General features: G+C 44.0%; 1 protein-coding gene across 3 annotated transcripts in view; it reads left to right on the forward strand.

Moving 5' to 3' along the window:
• SMPDL3A (sphingomyelin phosphodiesterase acid like 3A) overlaps nt 1-17,397 on the forward strand; it is an 89,004-nt gene that overhangs the window by 12,423 nt on the left and 59,184 nt on the right. For 2 of the 3 annotated variants that reach the window (XM_063917258.1, XM_063917257.1), the window contains exons 2-4: nt 6,359-6,572; nt 9,582-9,726; nt 15,441-15,537. In XM_063917258.1, coding sequence (XP_063773328.1) covers nt 6,359-6,572; nt 9,582-9,726; nt 15,441-15,537 — 456 coding nt within the window. Of the gene's footprint in view, nt 1-266; nt 514-6,358; nt 6,573-9,581; nt 9,727-15,440; nt 15,538-17,397 lie in introns of all 3 variants that reach the window. The other variant, XM_063917259.1, reaches the window with a different exon arrangement.

Raw genomic sequence — 17,397 nt, forward strand, 5'->3', positions numbered from 1 at the left:
GTGTTGGCGGTGTGGATTGCAGGCACTTGGATACAATAGAAGAAAGGGAGCTAGGTGTCACTAGACTGGTCACACTCCGAGTCAAAGTTTCTGAACTTGAAATTAACTTTTGATGAATGCGCTGCAAGTGACGTAAAAGGGAGGTTGTTCCTAGGTGGTTAACGTCCTTACCCCTACTTATTATTGATTGACAAAGGCTACTTGTTGTCCGGATTTGTGGAGAAATAATTCCACACCTAAGAGGTGGATTTTTTGGTATTTTACAGAGGCTTGACAATGGGCTTCTTAATCCCATGGCCAACAACTGTCCCCACTGGTGCCTTATTCAAACAAACCACATCACCATCAGACTTCCTCCTCATCGCCAGCTACACCAATATCTTCCTCATCCTGGTGTATTTCTACAGTGACATTCTCAATCTCAATGTCAGCACGTGGACTGGCACTGCTCCTCTCAGCACTTGCAAAGGGCATGCAAATGGATGAAGGAGCCTCCTCTTCTGGTACAGTAAGGTAAGACAGGGCAACCACAGACCCACATGAACCCTCCTTGGGAATGTGTGATATTTTTGAAGGTTCCTGTGCCTTTACAAGTTTTTTTTTTTTAGCTCTTCTTTAGGGAGGAGGGCTTACATTATCATTATAAGCTGCAGAACCACAGTCATAAACAAAGGCCAAGGCCTTAGCCTTTCCTTGCCACTTCATGTAGTGAATGGCATATTGACAATTTTACATTTCTCTTCAGCTAACTTTAATCTTTATTTTTTTTATCATCTTCAAATATTGCTTCTTTGACTTTACATGCCCTATACGCCATTGGTCATCGGCCTTAGCCGATGACGTTGATGGAATTGCATTGTTGTCATGACTAGTGGCAGCAGCTTCAGCACTAGTAGTACTAAGTGGTTCTTGATCTTTTACTTGTTTTACCTCCATTTCTCACACACTGAGTGAGGATATAGAGCAGTAGTGTATGGCAGTACTAGTAGTCACTGAGTGACGCACCAATAGAAATATATTTTTTTGCGCTGGACCACACACCGATATATAGCAGTAGTGTACGGCAGTAGTTGTTGTCACTGAGTGACACACCAATAGAAATATATATATTTTTGCTCTGGATCACACACAGATATATAGCAGTAGTGTATGGCAGTACTTGTAGTTGTCACTGAGTGACACACCAATAGAAATATATTTTTGTGCTCTGGATCACACACAGATATATAGCAGTAGTGTACAGCAGTACTAGTATTCGTCACTGAGTGACGCACCAATAGAAATATATTTTTTGCTCTGGATCACACACAAAGAGGATATATAGCAGCAGTGTACAGCAGCCACAGTAATAGTAGTCAGAGTGACGCACCAATAAAGTATTTTTTTGCTTTGGATCACACACAGAGGATATTTAGCAGTAGTGTACAGCAGTACACAGCCCCTTATAGACAGAGAACAACACCTGGTCATATACACAGCCACAGTATGCTATATGTAGTGCACTACTATGCAGATCCCTAACACAGTGACAGCACACCTACACAAGCAGCACCCCAGGTTAACTCAACTCTCCTGCAACCCCTCTGCTCTCTCCTGCCCCTCTTTGATCTCTCCGGACCCCCTTTGATCTCTCCTGCCCCCCTTTGATCTCTCCTGCCCCTTTTCCTAACTACAGTACAGAAGGAACATGTCCTTACTGTGCACTCTCCAAGTCTGGAGTGAAGATGGCGCCGATCACTGGGACTGTTTATAGAATCCAAAACCCGCGAGATCTGACAGCGGGATAATTACATCTTGCCTCGTGTTTTAATCCGAGTCAGGCGCGCAAAATCGAGCCTGGCTCGGATCCTGGCTCGGACCTCCAAATCCGCTCATCCCTAGTTACAGCCTAGTTAAAAAGGATACTTGTGACATCAGGGGCTAACGCAGAATTTGTAAGGGGGGTTTCCGTATATATCTATCTATCTATATATATATATATATATATAGAGAGAGAGAGAGAGAGCATATGTAACTCGGCACTCTGTGCCTTAGAAGTCAACTCACCCGGTGCCCTCTTAAACAGCTTTGTGACTGTAAAATAGCCAAACAATCATAAGTGGCACTCACGGGACTCCTCAGATGAACGGGTCCGACACCCCGATATTCAGCAACGTTTCGGTTTTATTTCAAACCGAAACGTTGCTGAATATCGGGGTGTCAGACCCGTTCATCTGAGGAGTCCCGTGAGTGCCGCTTATGATTGTTTGGCTATATATATATATATATATATATATATATATAGAAAGAAGAAAGAAGAGGTAAGCAGGCGGCACTCGTCAGGCTGAATAAACGTGGTGACTTTATTGGCTAAAGGCCGACATGTTTCGGAGATAGCTTCTCCGTCCTCAGGGCCAGACAAACAAATTACAAGTGTACAAGTGGCTTATATGACATAGAAAACCCCCCAAATTAACAGACCTAACCGTACTCACCTGCTCCACGGCGCACCCGCCCGTCGACCGCTACGAGGCACTTCCGCGTCTCACTGCCGCGACGTCACTGATGCGCCGCGTCGCAGGGGAGCTCCATGGCAACCGGAGCGTAAACTAATCACGTCTCCGGCAACCTGTGAAGTAACCAAACATGTGAATGCATAACTAATAAGTGCATAACAAACAATATATTATCCTTAAATGAAAGATTTAAAAATTAAAAACACTTAAACACATGAAACGAGAAGCTGGGGAAGACAAAGAGTGAGTAAATACTGTATATACACGTGTGTGTGTCTATATATATATATATATATATATATATATGTATATACATACATGTACATATATATATATATATATACAGTATATATATATATATATATACACACACACGACGCACATATATATATAGCAGGCAGATGATGCAGCAGTGTGGTAGTCAGGTTTTGAGACTCTGTGATAGTGTAGGACCTGTATGAAGGTGGGGTACCTTGAATCGGTATACAGGCTTCCGTGCATTGGCCAATCCACCAACTAAACCCCCATCATTTATTTATTGAATTGTTGAGGATAAGTGAGTTTACTTTGGTGAGTGCTGGGTTCTCTGTTTGTATTTATTAGAGCGATGTGGTCATGGGCTACATGCACCCCGCCCTGTGAGTGGTAAGTACAGCTGTGTACCCCGCTTCTGTGGTGGAGAGTGCAGTGTTACATGCACCCCACCCTGTGAGTGGTAAGTGCATAGCTGTGCCCCGCTTCTGGTGCGGTGAGTGCTGTGGTTTTTACTCTGTGTGTATATGAAGGGGTTAATCTATGGTTAGCTCTTATTAACCGTGGCCACTAGCTTTCTCATGCACCCCTGTGTGGACTTTATTATCCTGAACCTGTCTCAGCTGTTTTTTAGCAATCATCTTTGAGCCAGTGCAATAGGTGACTAGTGTGCCTTTAAAAGCCATATAAGTCTGTGGCAGGTACACATTACATCTAGCAGGCAGATGATGCAGCAGTGTGGTAGTCAGGTTTTGAGACTCTGTGATAGTGTAGGACCTGTATGAAGGTGGGGTACCTTGAATCGGTATACAGGCTTCCGTGCATTGGCCAATCCACCAACTAAACCCCCATCATTTATTTATTGAATTGTTGAGGATAAGTGAGTTTACTTTGGTGAGTGCTGGGTTCTCTGTTTGTATTTATTAGAGCGATGTGGTCATGGGCTACATGCACCCCGCCCTGTGAGTGGTAAGTACAGCTGTGTACCCCGCTTCTGTGGTGGAGAGTGCAGTGTTACATGCACCCCACCCTGTGAGTGGTAAGTGCATAGCTGTGCCCCGCTTCTGGTGCGGTGAGTGCTGTGGTTTTTACTCTGTGTGTATATGAAGGGGTTAATCTATGGTTAGCTCTTATTAACCGTGGCCACTAGCTTTCTCATGCACCCCTGTGTGGACTTTATTATCCTGAACCTGTCTCAGCTGTTTTTTAGCAATCATCTTTGAGCCAGTGCAATAGGTGACTAGTGTGCCTTTAAAAGCCATATAAGTCTGTGGCAGGTACACATTACATCTAGCAGGCAGATGATGCAGCAGTGTGGTAGTCAGGTTTTGAGACTCTGTGATAGTGTAGGACCTGTATGAAGGTGGGGTACCTTGAATCGGTATACAGGCTTCCGTGCATTGGCCAATCCACCAACTAAACCCCCATCATTTATTTATTGAATTGTTGAGGATAAGTGAGTTTACTTTGGTGAGTGCTGGGTTCTCTGTTTGTATTTATTAGAGCGATGTGGTCATGGGCTACATGCACCCCGCCCTGTGAGTGGTAAGTACAGCTGTGTACCCCGCTTCTGTGGTGGAGAGTGCAGTGTTACATGCACCCCACCCTGTGAGTGGTAAGTGCATAGCTGTGCCCCGCTTCTGGTGCGGTGAGTGCTGTGGTTTTTACTCTGTGTGTATATGAAGGGGTTAATCTATGGTTAGCTCTTATTAACCGTGGCCACTAGCTTTCTCATGCACCCCTGTGTGGACTTTATTATCCTGAACCTGTCTCAGCTGTTTTTTAGCAATCATCTTTGAGCCAGTGCAATAGGTGACTAGTGTGCCTTTAAAAGCCATATAAGTCTGTGGCAGGTACACATTACATCTAGCAGGCAGATGATGCAGCAGTGTGGTAGTCAGGTTTTGAGACTCTGTGATAGTGTAGGACCTGTATGAAGGTGGGGTACCTTGAATCGGTATACAGGCTTCCGTGCATTGGCCAATCCACCAACTAAACCCCCATCATTTATTTATTGAATTGTTGAGGATAAGTGAGTTTACTTTGGTGAGTGCTGGGTTCTCTGTTTGTATATATATATATATATATATATATATATATATATATATATATATATATATATATATATATTCTTTAGTAGTAAATCAGCTGCACCTTCAGTGTTCAACAATTAAACGTGACTGTTGCTATTATCCAAAATTGATAATAAAATATGCGTACCAAACATAGGAAGAAATCAGCTTGTTGTATCTTTACACAAGGTCTTTCCAGTTGTTGTATCTTTACACAAGGTTGTATCTTTACACAAGGTCTTCCTCATAGCCTCCTCCTCCCACAATCGCTCAAACATTTTATGATATTTTACATAAGTAGAGGATGGAGACATTATATCAATCAGATGCACTTCATAATATAAAGTGACTGTGCTTGCACGCAAAAAAGTGCTACGGTGCTTAATGTGCAAAAAAGCTTGTGAGTGCCACCTTGTGGTAATATTCTATTCACCAGACAAATATATGGGAAAAACATTACAATTTGAGTAATGAGGCTCTGGAGTACCACTCACTCTAGATGGATTCTTCAAAGCTGTCCATCAAACAGTGAACCTTAAAACCAAAAAAGCTCCCAATAGGGGAGAAAGCTCACAAAATGACCGTCTCCAGGAGAGACAGAATGCAGTGATGTCACATGCAGCCGCCACGATCAGAAAGATGGCGGCCGGTCTCCTGCGGGCGCAGCCAAGCTGTGCCAGGAGGAGGCTACCCTAATTTCTACATTGAAGCAAAAATTGCAATGCGATCGCAATTTCTGCTTAATCAAGTAGGGGAGCGGCGGTCAGCATGCTGGGTGGCCTTGCCCTGTGATGGGCGGCCCCCAGCAAGCGTTCACAAGGATTGCAAATTCTGCTACTTTGCAGAGTTTGCAATCCTTACTGAATCAGACTCAATGTAAGGTGTCTAATTATTAATACTAAATCTTGTGGAAATTACTGTTTCTACATGTTTAAGACACCTTTATAGTATTGAGGCTATTTAATAAGCAAGTATTTTCTACATTCAAGACTGAAATGATAAATCATCACATTAATTAGTTTGTTTTTGCTGTGAATAATGGTAATAGCAGATGTCAATTAATGTGGCACAAATGCTGACCTTAGTAAATAGGCCCCTAAGTGTCCGCCTGCAACAGCACGTTAAACATAAATTCCCATACTATGCTAAACCTAAACGGTCTCAGAGGACTGAATTTATAGAGCACCATAAATGTTCCCTACATTTGTTTTATTTATGGAAAGTTGAAACAGCCTGTATATAAATTAGACTGGACTCGAGGCCAAACAGTATCACATCAAAAGTCCTTTACTCTCAATAAAATGTTAACTGAAATTTTAAGCACAAATCAAGAGCTATATGCAAAAAACAGTGTAGTTTCAAGCCTTACTGCCAGGCAGATTATTACATGTAACATGGGTATGTTGGTACTGTATATGGTGCAAAACCTTTGTGTAACAATTTACAACTTTTTCAATAGTGTGTTCTTGAAACCATTGTTTGATTTTTTATTTGTTCCAACTACACTTCAACTTTTATTTTTCTTTGTTTTATATTTAGGGCAGTTTTGGCATATTTCAGACCTCCATTTAGATTTCTCATATCACTTAACCGATGATCACACCAAAGTGTGTTTGTCCTCTAAGGGTGTCAATGCCTCAAACCCAGGAATTTATGGAGACTTCATGTGTGACGCCCCGTATGGACTGATATTATCAGCAATTCAGTTTATAAAGGACTCAAAACAAAAAGTTGAATTCATGATTTGGACTGGGTAAGTCCCCATCTTGCTTTCCCCTCTGGAATGAATGCATACAACCTTTAGGGCTATATCTTTCTTTACTCTGTATGCCCTCTGTTTTGTTCCTGCAGACATAGGAGCCTAATTAATCAAATAAGATTTAAGGCTGTTTATCATTACCCCCTAGTTGGAATATCTGTGCTGATAAGCAACTGACTCTGTGAAGCCTAAAATCTGACTTTCACTGCTAATAATAACCTTTCATGGAAGCCTCTGCAGTTAGGGGGTCATTCCGAGTCGAGCGCACGCTGCGTTTCCTCGCAGCCATGAGATCGGGTTGGAACTGCGCATGCGCGGTGGCCGCATTGCGCAGGCGCGTCGTTGCCCGGTGCCGGCCAGGCAGCGACACCGCTAGCGAGGAAAGCGGTCGCAGCGGCGACCGCAAGAAGATTGCCAGGAGGAAGGCGGAACCGGGCAGCAACAAACCATTTTCGGGAAGAGGTGAGTCCAACGCAGGCGTGTCCAGGCGTTTGGAGGGCGGATATCTGACATCAATTCCAGGACCTGCATCGCTGGATCGATCGCACAGGGTAAGTAAGTCTTACCCTGGTCTTCTTTTACAGGAAACTTTTTTTGCACAGCAGGGCTGCACAAACGTTCGCAGCCCTGCTATGCAGAAATATACTCCCCACATAGGTGACGTCTAGTTGATCGCACGGGCAACAAAAAGTTGCTACGTGCGATCAACTAGGAATGACCCCCTTAGAGAGCTTATTCCATAGAATGACCAAGCTAATGCTCTCTGAATTGGTATTAGCTGTTGGAGCCAAGCTCCAAAAACGTTGTCTTTCAAAGCTTGATATGGAGCACCACAACAATGTCCCCATACATTGCATGGCGGCTGTGGTGTATTCCAATTCTTATGGGCCCTACACACTGGCAGATAAAACAGAACGATATGAACGTTCTCGTTCAAAAATGAACGAGAACTCGTTCATATAGTTCTGTGTGTAGGCACCAACGATTAACAATGTGTGGCCCCGTGCTCGTTAATCGTTGGTGCCCCGTCGCTTATGCATGCAGGCCAATATGAACGAGATTGTCCATATTAGCGTGCAGTGCTATGGAGCCGGGTGATGGGGGAAGTGAAGAAACTTCACTTCACCCGTCACCTCCCCCCCGCCGCCGGGTCGCCCGTGGGCCGTATCCGTCGTTGGGCAGCTCGGCGGCAGTTCGGTATGTGTGTAGGGCTCATTACAGTAATCAGGGGCGTTTTAAGTGAGGAGGAGACCCGTGTTCAGCCACCTCTGTTGGGCCCCCACCTCTCTGCCCGGAGCACTGTAGAGTCTGAGCAATAGAGGGCTCAGACTCTCCCTGAGACCTCTCTACTGCGTATGCGCAGAACTCCGTGAAAATGGGCGCTGGTCTATTTTCACTGTGTTCTAACGGCGCTGCGGATGGCGGCGCTGGACTTCGGAGGGGTGAGTATTTTAAAAATGGGTGCAGTGTGTGCGGTGGGGGCCCCATCTGGACTCAGGGGCCCGTGTGCACCGCACAGACTGCACCCATTATAGAAACACCAGTGGCAGTAATGCATGATCATTTTCAGACATGTTGGAAAATCCAGTCACAAGATGACTGTGCGCTCGTGTTTGTGGCCATTGTCTGACCTCATTAGCAGGTTCCAGAAGTGTTTCCTGTTTGCAGCTAGACCTCATGTAGTTTGGTCACTGAGATCCTGTCATTTGGTTCTTGGGCTCTTAGCATCTGGATCACAGTGTTTGGGTAACTTAACAGACTTTCTAATTACTGGTAAATGCCCTGTAACTAGAATATAGCTGTACATATATCTCTTATTGTTTTCATTAGACAAATACAAATGGAATAAAATTAGGGTAAGTGTGCCTTTAACAGAAAGTTCTATCATGAAAAGTACAAGGATATTGGCCCTCATTCCGAGTTGATCGCTCATTAGCTGCTTTTAGCAGCAGTGCAAACGCTAGGCCGCTGCCCTCTGGGAGTGTATCTTAGCTTAGCAGAAGTGCGACCGAAAGGATTGCAGCATTGCTACAAAAAAAGATTGTGCAGTTTCTGAGTATCTTGAGACTTACTCCTAGCTAGCGATCACTTCAGACTGTTTCGTTCCTGGTTTGACGTCACAAACACGCCCTACGTTCGGCCAGCCACGCCTACGTTTCCCCAGCCACTCCTGCGTTTTTTTCCCGGCACGCCTGCGTTTTTACACACACTCCCCGAAAACGGTCAGTTACCTACCAGAAACGCCCACTTCCTGTCAATCACTCTGCGGCCAGCAGTGCGACTGAAAAGCGTCGCTAGACCTTGTGTGAAACTACATCGGCTTTTGTGAAAGTACGACGCGCGTGCGCACTGCGCACCATGCGCATGCACAGAAGTGCCGCTTTTTCACCTATTCGCTGCGCTGCGTACAAAAGCAGCTAGCGATCAACTCGGAATGAGGGCCATGGAGTTGCCTTTCTTGCAGATAACAGACTAAGTGGGAGGTGTATCAAACATTCTAAGGGGACAAGTGGAGAAGTTGCACATATCAACCAGCTTCTAGCAATCATTTACCAAGAACATGCTATAAAATGATGGCTAGAAATCGATTGGTTTCTATGGGCAACTTGACCTGTCATCTTTACAAGGTTTGATTTATCTCCCCCTATTGCTTTTATTTAGCACACATTATTTATACATTTTTGTTCATCAATGTTTTTAGATTTAACAAATTTGTACCTGGAAGCCAGAGACTGGGCATCCAGCTGTACTGCCCACATGTCACCTTTCAATACTTGGGCATAAATGATCAGTATGGAGCCCCGTAGGCCATTGAGCCGGGCATGTGTTATGTTTATAAATAAGCACTAAAATATTTTCTATCGCTACAATAGAAAATTGGACTTTTTGGGCTATTTAATAAACAGAACCTTAAATATGCACATTAATAGCCTTGTTACATGCAATGACACTGTAAATCTGCACCTACTATAGGTAAATGTATATTCCATGTCTCTTCCACAGGGATAGTCCTCCACATGTTCCTGTAAATGAACTATCAACAAAAATGGTAATAGAGGTCATCAGGAATATGACTTCTACCATTCGCAACCTCTTACCCGACATGCTTGTTTTTCCAGCACTTGGCAACCATGACTACTGGCCCCAGGTATCTTGTCTTCTTGCAACGTATTAGAATAAGGACTGTGACTATTTTACTAGTGGAAAAGCTGATAATACATTTTTCTTGTGGCCATGCCTCCATCATACATTGTGCTGGAATTACCAGATAGTGAGAAGGGGCCTATTTTTGGGTGGTCAGCTGAATGTTCAGTATGCTTCTGGCTGAGTCCTGCAATGTTACATACATTCAATCAGTAATTAGCTTTGAAGGCTAATAAACATATTAGATGAGAATGTATGACTAGTTGTGACATGCTACTGTGCAATTCCACATTGCTAATATATAACCTACACACTCATTTATAGAACTGCTAGCATCAGTACTGTTGCTTGGCATGTCAACATTGCTTGTAGTTGTACAATAAAGGTGTCCATTCACCATCTCTGTCAAATTTGTCAATACAAAATGGGTTTGACTTGTATTACAGGGAACCAGTGGTGGCTACTACCTTTTAAGAGGAGGGGGGCTGCCGTGGGTAGAGGGAGGAGCCGCTGCTGCTGCTGGCCGGGCCCCGAGGAGGCGAGAGAGCCACTGTTGCTGCCGCCGGCTGGGTCCCGGGTCTGCACATGCGCAGTCAAGTGGCGGCTTGACTGCGTATGCGCAAACTCCGGCTTCTAAGGACTGTATTGGCTGCAGTCCATAAATGCCGGAGTTTGCACATGTGCAGTCAAGCCACCGCTTGACTGCGCATGCGCCGATCGCTGTCAGGCGATCAACACGGTCTAGCAGTCCCAGAAGGAAGAGACACCTCCCAATGGGACTGCCTGTACTGGGGTTGACTGACAGGTAGGACTACTAAAAGTAGTCATCACTGCCAGTCACTGTGTAGTCAGTGCAGTCACAAACTGCAGCTGGCTCACTCCCTGTAGTGGCGGATTTTACTGTGGGGGCTGCAGCCCATAGGAAAATCCGCCATTGCAGAGAACAAAGGTATATAGCCTGATTTAGAATAGTACGCAAGCCTGATGGTTTGTGTACTACGATGGCAGGTGGACTGCGCATGTGCAGAACAAGTCCTACATTGTTGCTCGCATCTCTGAAGCAGCAGCATGACTGTAACAGCGGATGACAGAAGCTGCTGTGTGCTGTATGCACTGTGTCCCTCACTGAATAAGACCCTGTATTGTCTATTAAACCCCTAACATGGATAAATCAGTAACATTAATTATTGCTATCATTCCAATCTCCCTTTTATTAGCACCTGATTATTCAGTGACTTCAGTGTTGGTGGAACATTTTCATGTACCTTCCTGCCTAACACACTCGTATGTGCTATTTTCATAGCATAGTATTGTTTATTTAAATGTGCTGTGAATTCTAAAACATTACAGTGCACTGTAGAACTGCATGGTGGTGTCAGATTGTTTCTATCATACTGAAAGCAGGCAGCTGAGCCACTAAACACTATTTTAGTATCTTAACATTCATAATGTTGACAAAAGAATGGTGACAGTTATGATGTCTTCATTGTTAAAATGTCAATATCTAACATGTGACACCTGAAAACTGTCCTGGCCAAAATGGCAACATAGTGAAATGTGGAAATTAGGGTTAGGTTTAGGGGATAGGGTCAGTGGGCATACCTGAAAACAGCATTGTTGACATTATGACCATGTGCCTAATTCAGGTCGCATTGCAAAGATGATGCGACTGCAATTTCAGTGATGGGACCCACATGCGCATGTGCAGGTCCCATCCTGCACGTGCAGCTAATGCGGTCGGCCCGCATTAACTGCGAAAACCTCTGCCTGATAGACAGACAGAGGCGTTCGCGGAGCAACGACCGAGCATTTTCTGGGCCAGCGCCAGGGAGAATCAAGGGCATGTCAGCTGTGTTTTCGAGGCGGCAGCCGCTCCGATCTAAAAAATGGTGGTGAGACTCCTGCCATTGCAGCCAGGCTGTGCCGGCAGGATGCTTCCATAGTTTCTGCGACCATGCATTACAATCGCAATTAGGGCATGATCGCAGTGGGTGTGTGGCGGGTTGCATTATGGGCGGCCTTTCCCTGCGATGGACAGCCCCCAGCATGCGATTGAAAGAATTGCAGATTCTGCTGTAAAGCGGTATCTGCAATCCTTACTGAATTAAGCTCCATGTCCACATTCTCATGGTCACTTTTGACATAATATACCAAACACTACTGTACTGAACCAGTAACGGAAGTTCTTTTCTATTTCATTTAAACAGTAATTTTTAACACTAATGGAAATTTTCTCTGTTGTTTAGTTGACAGCGCTATCATGTTAAAGCATGATTTTCACGCTGCCATAGGCACCAATGGCAGCACTAAGTGTGTCAGGTGTTGCTAAGCTGTCAGGTCACTTACTGTGCCAGACAGAAATCCATCCAGATCAAAATATTGATAAATACTAATACAAATGTCTTCTTTTACGTCTAGCTTCAATACACCACGCAGCGTGAGATGCCAGGCGAGAGTGAGACGCCAGGTCCCGAGCAACTCTGCCAGTGTTGTCCTTTTTTGGCTGGAAATGTGTCTTATACCCCTTTTCCACTAGCTTTTAAAACACGGGTAAATGCATGGGGGCGCGCATTTACCCGTGTTTTTCCCTAGTGGAAAAGGGTCCCCCTGCAAATTCATGGATCAAGTGATCCGGGAATCCTACGCTTGCCGGGTTGAACACGTGTTCAACCCGGTAAGCTGTGTAGTGTGAATGGGAGCCGTGTCGCCCGTTCACAGTGTATAGGAGGGCGGCGCTGGGAGATCATGTGATCTACCAGCGCCGCCCCTGCCGCGTCACTAGCAGCGTCACCGACCCGGCAATATGCCGGGTTGGTGAGCGCTGTGTGAAAGGGGGCTGTAGCACGGGTCGCAGCCGTGTCAGGCGACACGGCTGCGACCCGTGCTACAGTGGAAAAGGGGTATTAGTCACAATGTGATGTGACCAGGATGCACCAAGAGCCTGTGCTGATTAATTTGATATATGATACTTCTATATTTGTGTGACTAAGTCTGTATATGGAGCACAATGGAAAAAGTGGCGACTGCTACATTGTAGCACTTCGTATACAGATTCAGAGACTCAGTTGCACACAGATACTGTATACGGGTGCCGCATATTAGATTAATCAGCACAGGCTCCTGGTTCACCCTAGCCACATCGGGTTGCTCTTGCAACTAAGATGAATTTCAGAAAAAAAGACACATGGGAGCTTATGGGAAACAGTGACCACAATATGGTCACATTCAATAACAGTTCTCACAAGCAGCCCTACATAGGCTCAACTAGGACTCTAAACTTTATCAAAGCCAACTTTGATATGATGAGGGAAGCTTTAAGGGGCATTGAAAGGGGAAATTTTGTTTCAAGGAAAGAATACTAAGGAGAAATGGGAGGTATTAAAAACGCTGCTCGCTAACTATACTTGTCAATTCATTCCCATGGGCAGCAAACGAAGGAGTAATAATTCCAAACCAATGTGGCTTAACAAAAAGATTAAGGAACTAATGGGCAAAAAGAGGCTAGCGTTCAAAAAATATAAATCAGACAGGAAAGTGGAGTCATTCCAGTACTATAAGGATTGTAACAAAATTTGCAAAAAAGAAATACGAGCAGCTAAAATAGATATTGGAAATCTAGTAGCAAAGGGAAGTAAATCAAACCCCAAAAAGTTTTTTAAATACATCAACAGCAAAAGACTAAAGAAGGAGAGTATAGGCCCTTTAAAGGACAAGTAGGGCATCTAAATCAAAGACAATATTAACATAGCGGAAAAATTAAATGAGTTTTTCTCATCAGTATTCACAAGTGACCAGATGGCGGAATTAACGCATAACCTCAGCAATGATAATGTTCCAATGTTAAGTGCTTGTTTAAATGAGGAAGTAGTCTGCGCCTGCTTATAAAAAATAAGATTAATAAATCACCTGGTCCCAACGGAATTCACCCGAGGGTTCTCATGGAACTACACTCTGAACCAGCAAGTCCGCTATCTTGGTTCTCAAAGCTGGCGTATAGCGGAAGTGGTGCCGATATTCAAAAGAGGGAAGTAAATCTGAACCGGTTAATTATAGACCAGTGACCCTTACATCTATAGTGGGGAACATACTGGAAGGTATTTTAAGGGATAGAATACAGAAGTTCCTGGAAGCCAATAAGGTTATTAATAGGAATCAACATGGATTTGTGAAGGACAGATCATGTCAAACAAACTAGACAGCGCTAACCTAGATCAGGACAAGGAGGTGGATGTAATCTTTTTAGACTTTGCTAAAGCTTTCGATACAGTACTGCACATGAGACTTATCTATAACCTACAAGAACTGGGGTTAGGGAGCACAATATGCACTTGGGTTAGAAATTGGCTGGATAATAGGGAGCAGCGAGTAGTGGTAAATGGAACTTTTTCAAATTGGACTGAAGTACAAAGTGACATGCCAGAAGGGTCTGTACTGGGACCACTATTGTTCAACATTTTCATAAATGATCTAGAGGTAGGTCTACAGAGCATGGTGTCCATTTTTGCAGACGATACCAAACTGTGTAAGATTATAAATTCGGAGGGGGATACTGAGTCTCTTCAGAACAACCTGTTTAAACTGGAAGCATGGGCTGCAAAATGGAGAATGAGGTGCAATATAGGCAAGTGTAAGGTAATGCACTTTGGTAGCAAGAACAAAAATACTACCTACATACTAAATGGGGAAAAACTAGTGGATTCTGTACTGGAAAAAGATTTAGGTGTTCATATAGACAATAAACTCGGCAGTAGTACCCAAAGTAGGATTGCTGCAAATAAGGCTAACAACGTATTAGCATGCATAAAATGGGGAATTGATGCAAGGGATGAGAGTATTGTAATCCCATTATATAAATCACTTGTGGGGCGACATCTCAAATACTGTGCACAGTTTTGGGCACCATACTACAAAAAAGATATCCTGAAACTAAAAAAGGTTCAGAGACGTGCGACCAAATTGATTAAGGGGATGGAGACGCTAGAATAGAGGAAAGGCTTCCTAATCTAGGCATGGTTACACTGGAAAAGAGGAGATAAAGAGGGGACATGATTAACATTTACAAATATGTAAGTGGACAATACACAGAGCTTGCAGGGGATTTGTTTTTGGCAAGATCAACACAGAGGACGCATGGACATCCGCTTAGGTTAGAGGGAAGGAGATTTCGCACAGAGAGACATAAAGGTTTCTTCACTGTTAGGACAATACGTATTTGGAATTACCTGCCTGAGAGTAGTAATGGCGAATTCCGTCACTACTTTTAAGAATGGGCTAGATAAATTCCTAATGGATAAGGATATACAGGGTTATGGTGTGTAGTCACGCGCTATAGAAAAAAAAAGAAGAATAAACATAATGGTCAGCATTCACTACAGATAAAATTGTCCTAAAAATAATACAGTGCAGGAGATCACTAATAGGTTAAACTCGATGAACAAATTGCCTTTTTTCAACCTCAGAAACTACAGTATGACACTAGCAGAGTCTCATGGAACCTGGCTGTTTGGTGTGACTGTAGCAATAATGTATGAGGACACATCTCTATTCCCCTTTGGGTTATAGTACATTGACGCTGTTTCCATAGTATTGCCTTATAACAACTGCAAAGTTTTTGGATGCTATTTTGTTCTAGTGCTTACATTTATTTTACGGATTGCTGTATCTACTTTGCCCGTAATAACTGTGGTTACAAAAGTGACCATTCTTTGTGTATTTCAGGATCAGTTCCCTGTATCAGGGAGCGAGATATATACATCAGTAGCAGAGATCTGGAAACCATGGCTGTCTGAAGATGCTCTCTGCACTTTCCGGAAAGGTAAAGCTGTGTTATCTGTGATCATTTTGTTATTTTTATAAAGCAAGATTGAAGACATAACAACTGAAATTTATCCAAGTGGTATAAAATCCCCTCCCTGCTACAGTCCTGTTACAGCACTGTGCCCTGTGCAAGTCATGCCCCCTGACCAAATGAGGTCCTGCTCTTCCGTCATGGGGGTGTGGCCACCAGCACCGGGAAGTACAGCTCTGCCTGGAGCATCCTCATGATGCTACTGGGGCTGTACAGGGTGCTGCAGTGTGCATGTCTGGATGCTCCAGGCAGAGTTGCAGCAGAGATACTGGCTGCATGGTGCCGTTACAATCACCCTGTTATCCAGAAGCAAGGGCCCTGGGGCAACGATTGTAACTCCCCCAGAGCCCTGTGCATCAGCACCACTCACACAACCCTAGCTATGGCCATGCCCTGTTATAAAAAATCAGCCTCAAATACCTAGATATTAGTTTAAAGTGCCAGCAGGCACCTGACAATCGGTTACATATCATGTAGGGTTGTTTTGGTTCCATGGCTATTGAGTAAACTGTTTTGTAGTACAAGTAAATGTTATTGGATTTATTTCCACCAAAAGATTTCACAAAACCCAACCTCCCTACCACACTAAATCAAAATGATTTGAGTCAAGAGTTTTTTCCTATCAATAACTAACTGCTCTGATGAGGAAGAAGAAGATCTGTCCACTATCCTATTATGATGATTTTTACGTGTCCATTGTCACTTTACAGAAGTGAGACACAAGGACTCAGTAACAGAACCTGACACAGGGCCAAATTCAGACCTGATCGCAAAAGTAAAGTCTTTCTTTAATGGGCAAAACTATGTGCACTGCTGGTGAGGGTGTGTTCAATCTGAAATCTAAATTGGAGTGTAAAAATAAAACAGCCAGTATTTACCCTGCACAGAAACAATATAACCCACCCAAACCAAACTCTCTCTGCACGTTATATCTGCCCCCCACCCCCTGCAGTGCACATGGTTTTGCCCATTAGCCAACAAATTTGCTGCTGCGATCAGATCTGAATTACCCCCCAGGTCTGAATTAGGCCCACAGTGTCCTCCATCACCTCCACTCAAGAGAAATCTACTCAGCAAATCAGCTGTGTGCATGTGATCACAGTGGGCCTGATTCAGAGATGCGTCTTTAGAGGCAGCTGCTGTACAAAAATATGCAAAAGCAGCAGGAAGAGTACTGTATAAATAGACGCCTCCTACATGCTTGTGTGAAGATACAGCATTGCTTCACTTGCCTGAACATTGTCCATGTGAGTAACCCTTAGATTATGCAGGATGGCTGGGCTGTTCACACTGCTGGGGTCAGGAAATCTGCAATGAAGACACAGACCCTGGCCTTGCCAGTTGCCACTACTAGAAAATTAGGTCAACATGCCCCCATTTTCAGGATTACAGCCCAGCTCCGCCAATACCACTGCCAAACACCTGCAGCCTGTCAATTAGTCTGGGGTACAGGGGCAAATATGTGTCTGCTATATAAGTAGCTGGTAATAAATAAATAAATAAATAAATAAATAAAGAAATATGGAAAACATCATTTTCACAGGTTATCACCAGACAGAAGTTGCTAAGTGGCCACATCATTTGAAAGAGGAGACTTACCATTTTTCAAACGTATCCCAACTGGGTCGTAGGGAGGGGTGTGCAAGCAATACCATTGCCCAGGGCACATGGTCCTCCTGGGGGTGGCACCATTACTGACCCAGCCCCTGCAATCGACTAGCAAGCTGTCTGAAAAGGCACCTTTTGGACAATAGCAGTTCTGTTTGGAGCATCAAAGTTGGTCCATGCACGCACCCTACAGTACATAGAGATGTATAGAGCACTGGC

The sequence above is a fragment of the Pseudophryne corroboree genome, chromosome 4, assembly GCF_028390025.1.
Source record: "Pseudophryne corroboree isolate aPseCor3 chromosome 4, aPseCor3.hap2, whole genome shotgun sequence".
Lineage (NCBI taxonomy): Eukaryota > Metazoa > Chordata > Amphibia > Anura > Myobatrachidae > Pseudophryne > Pseudophryne corroboree.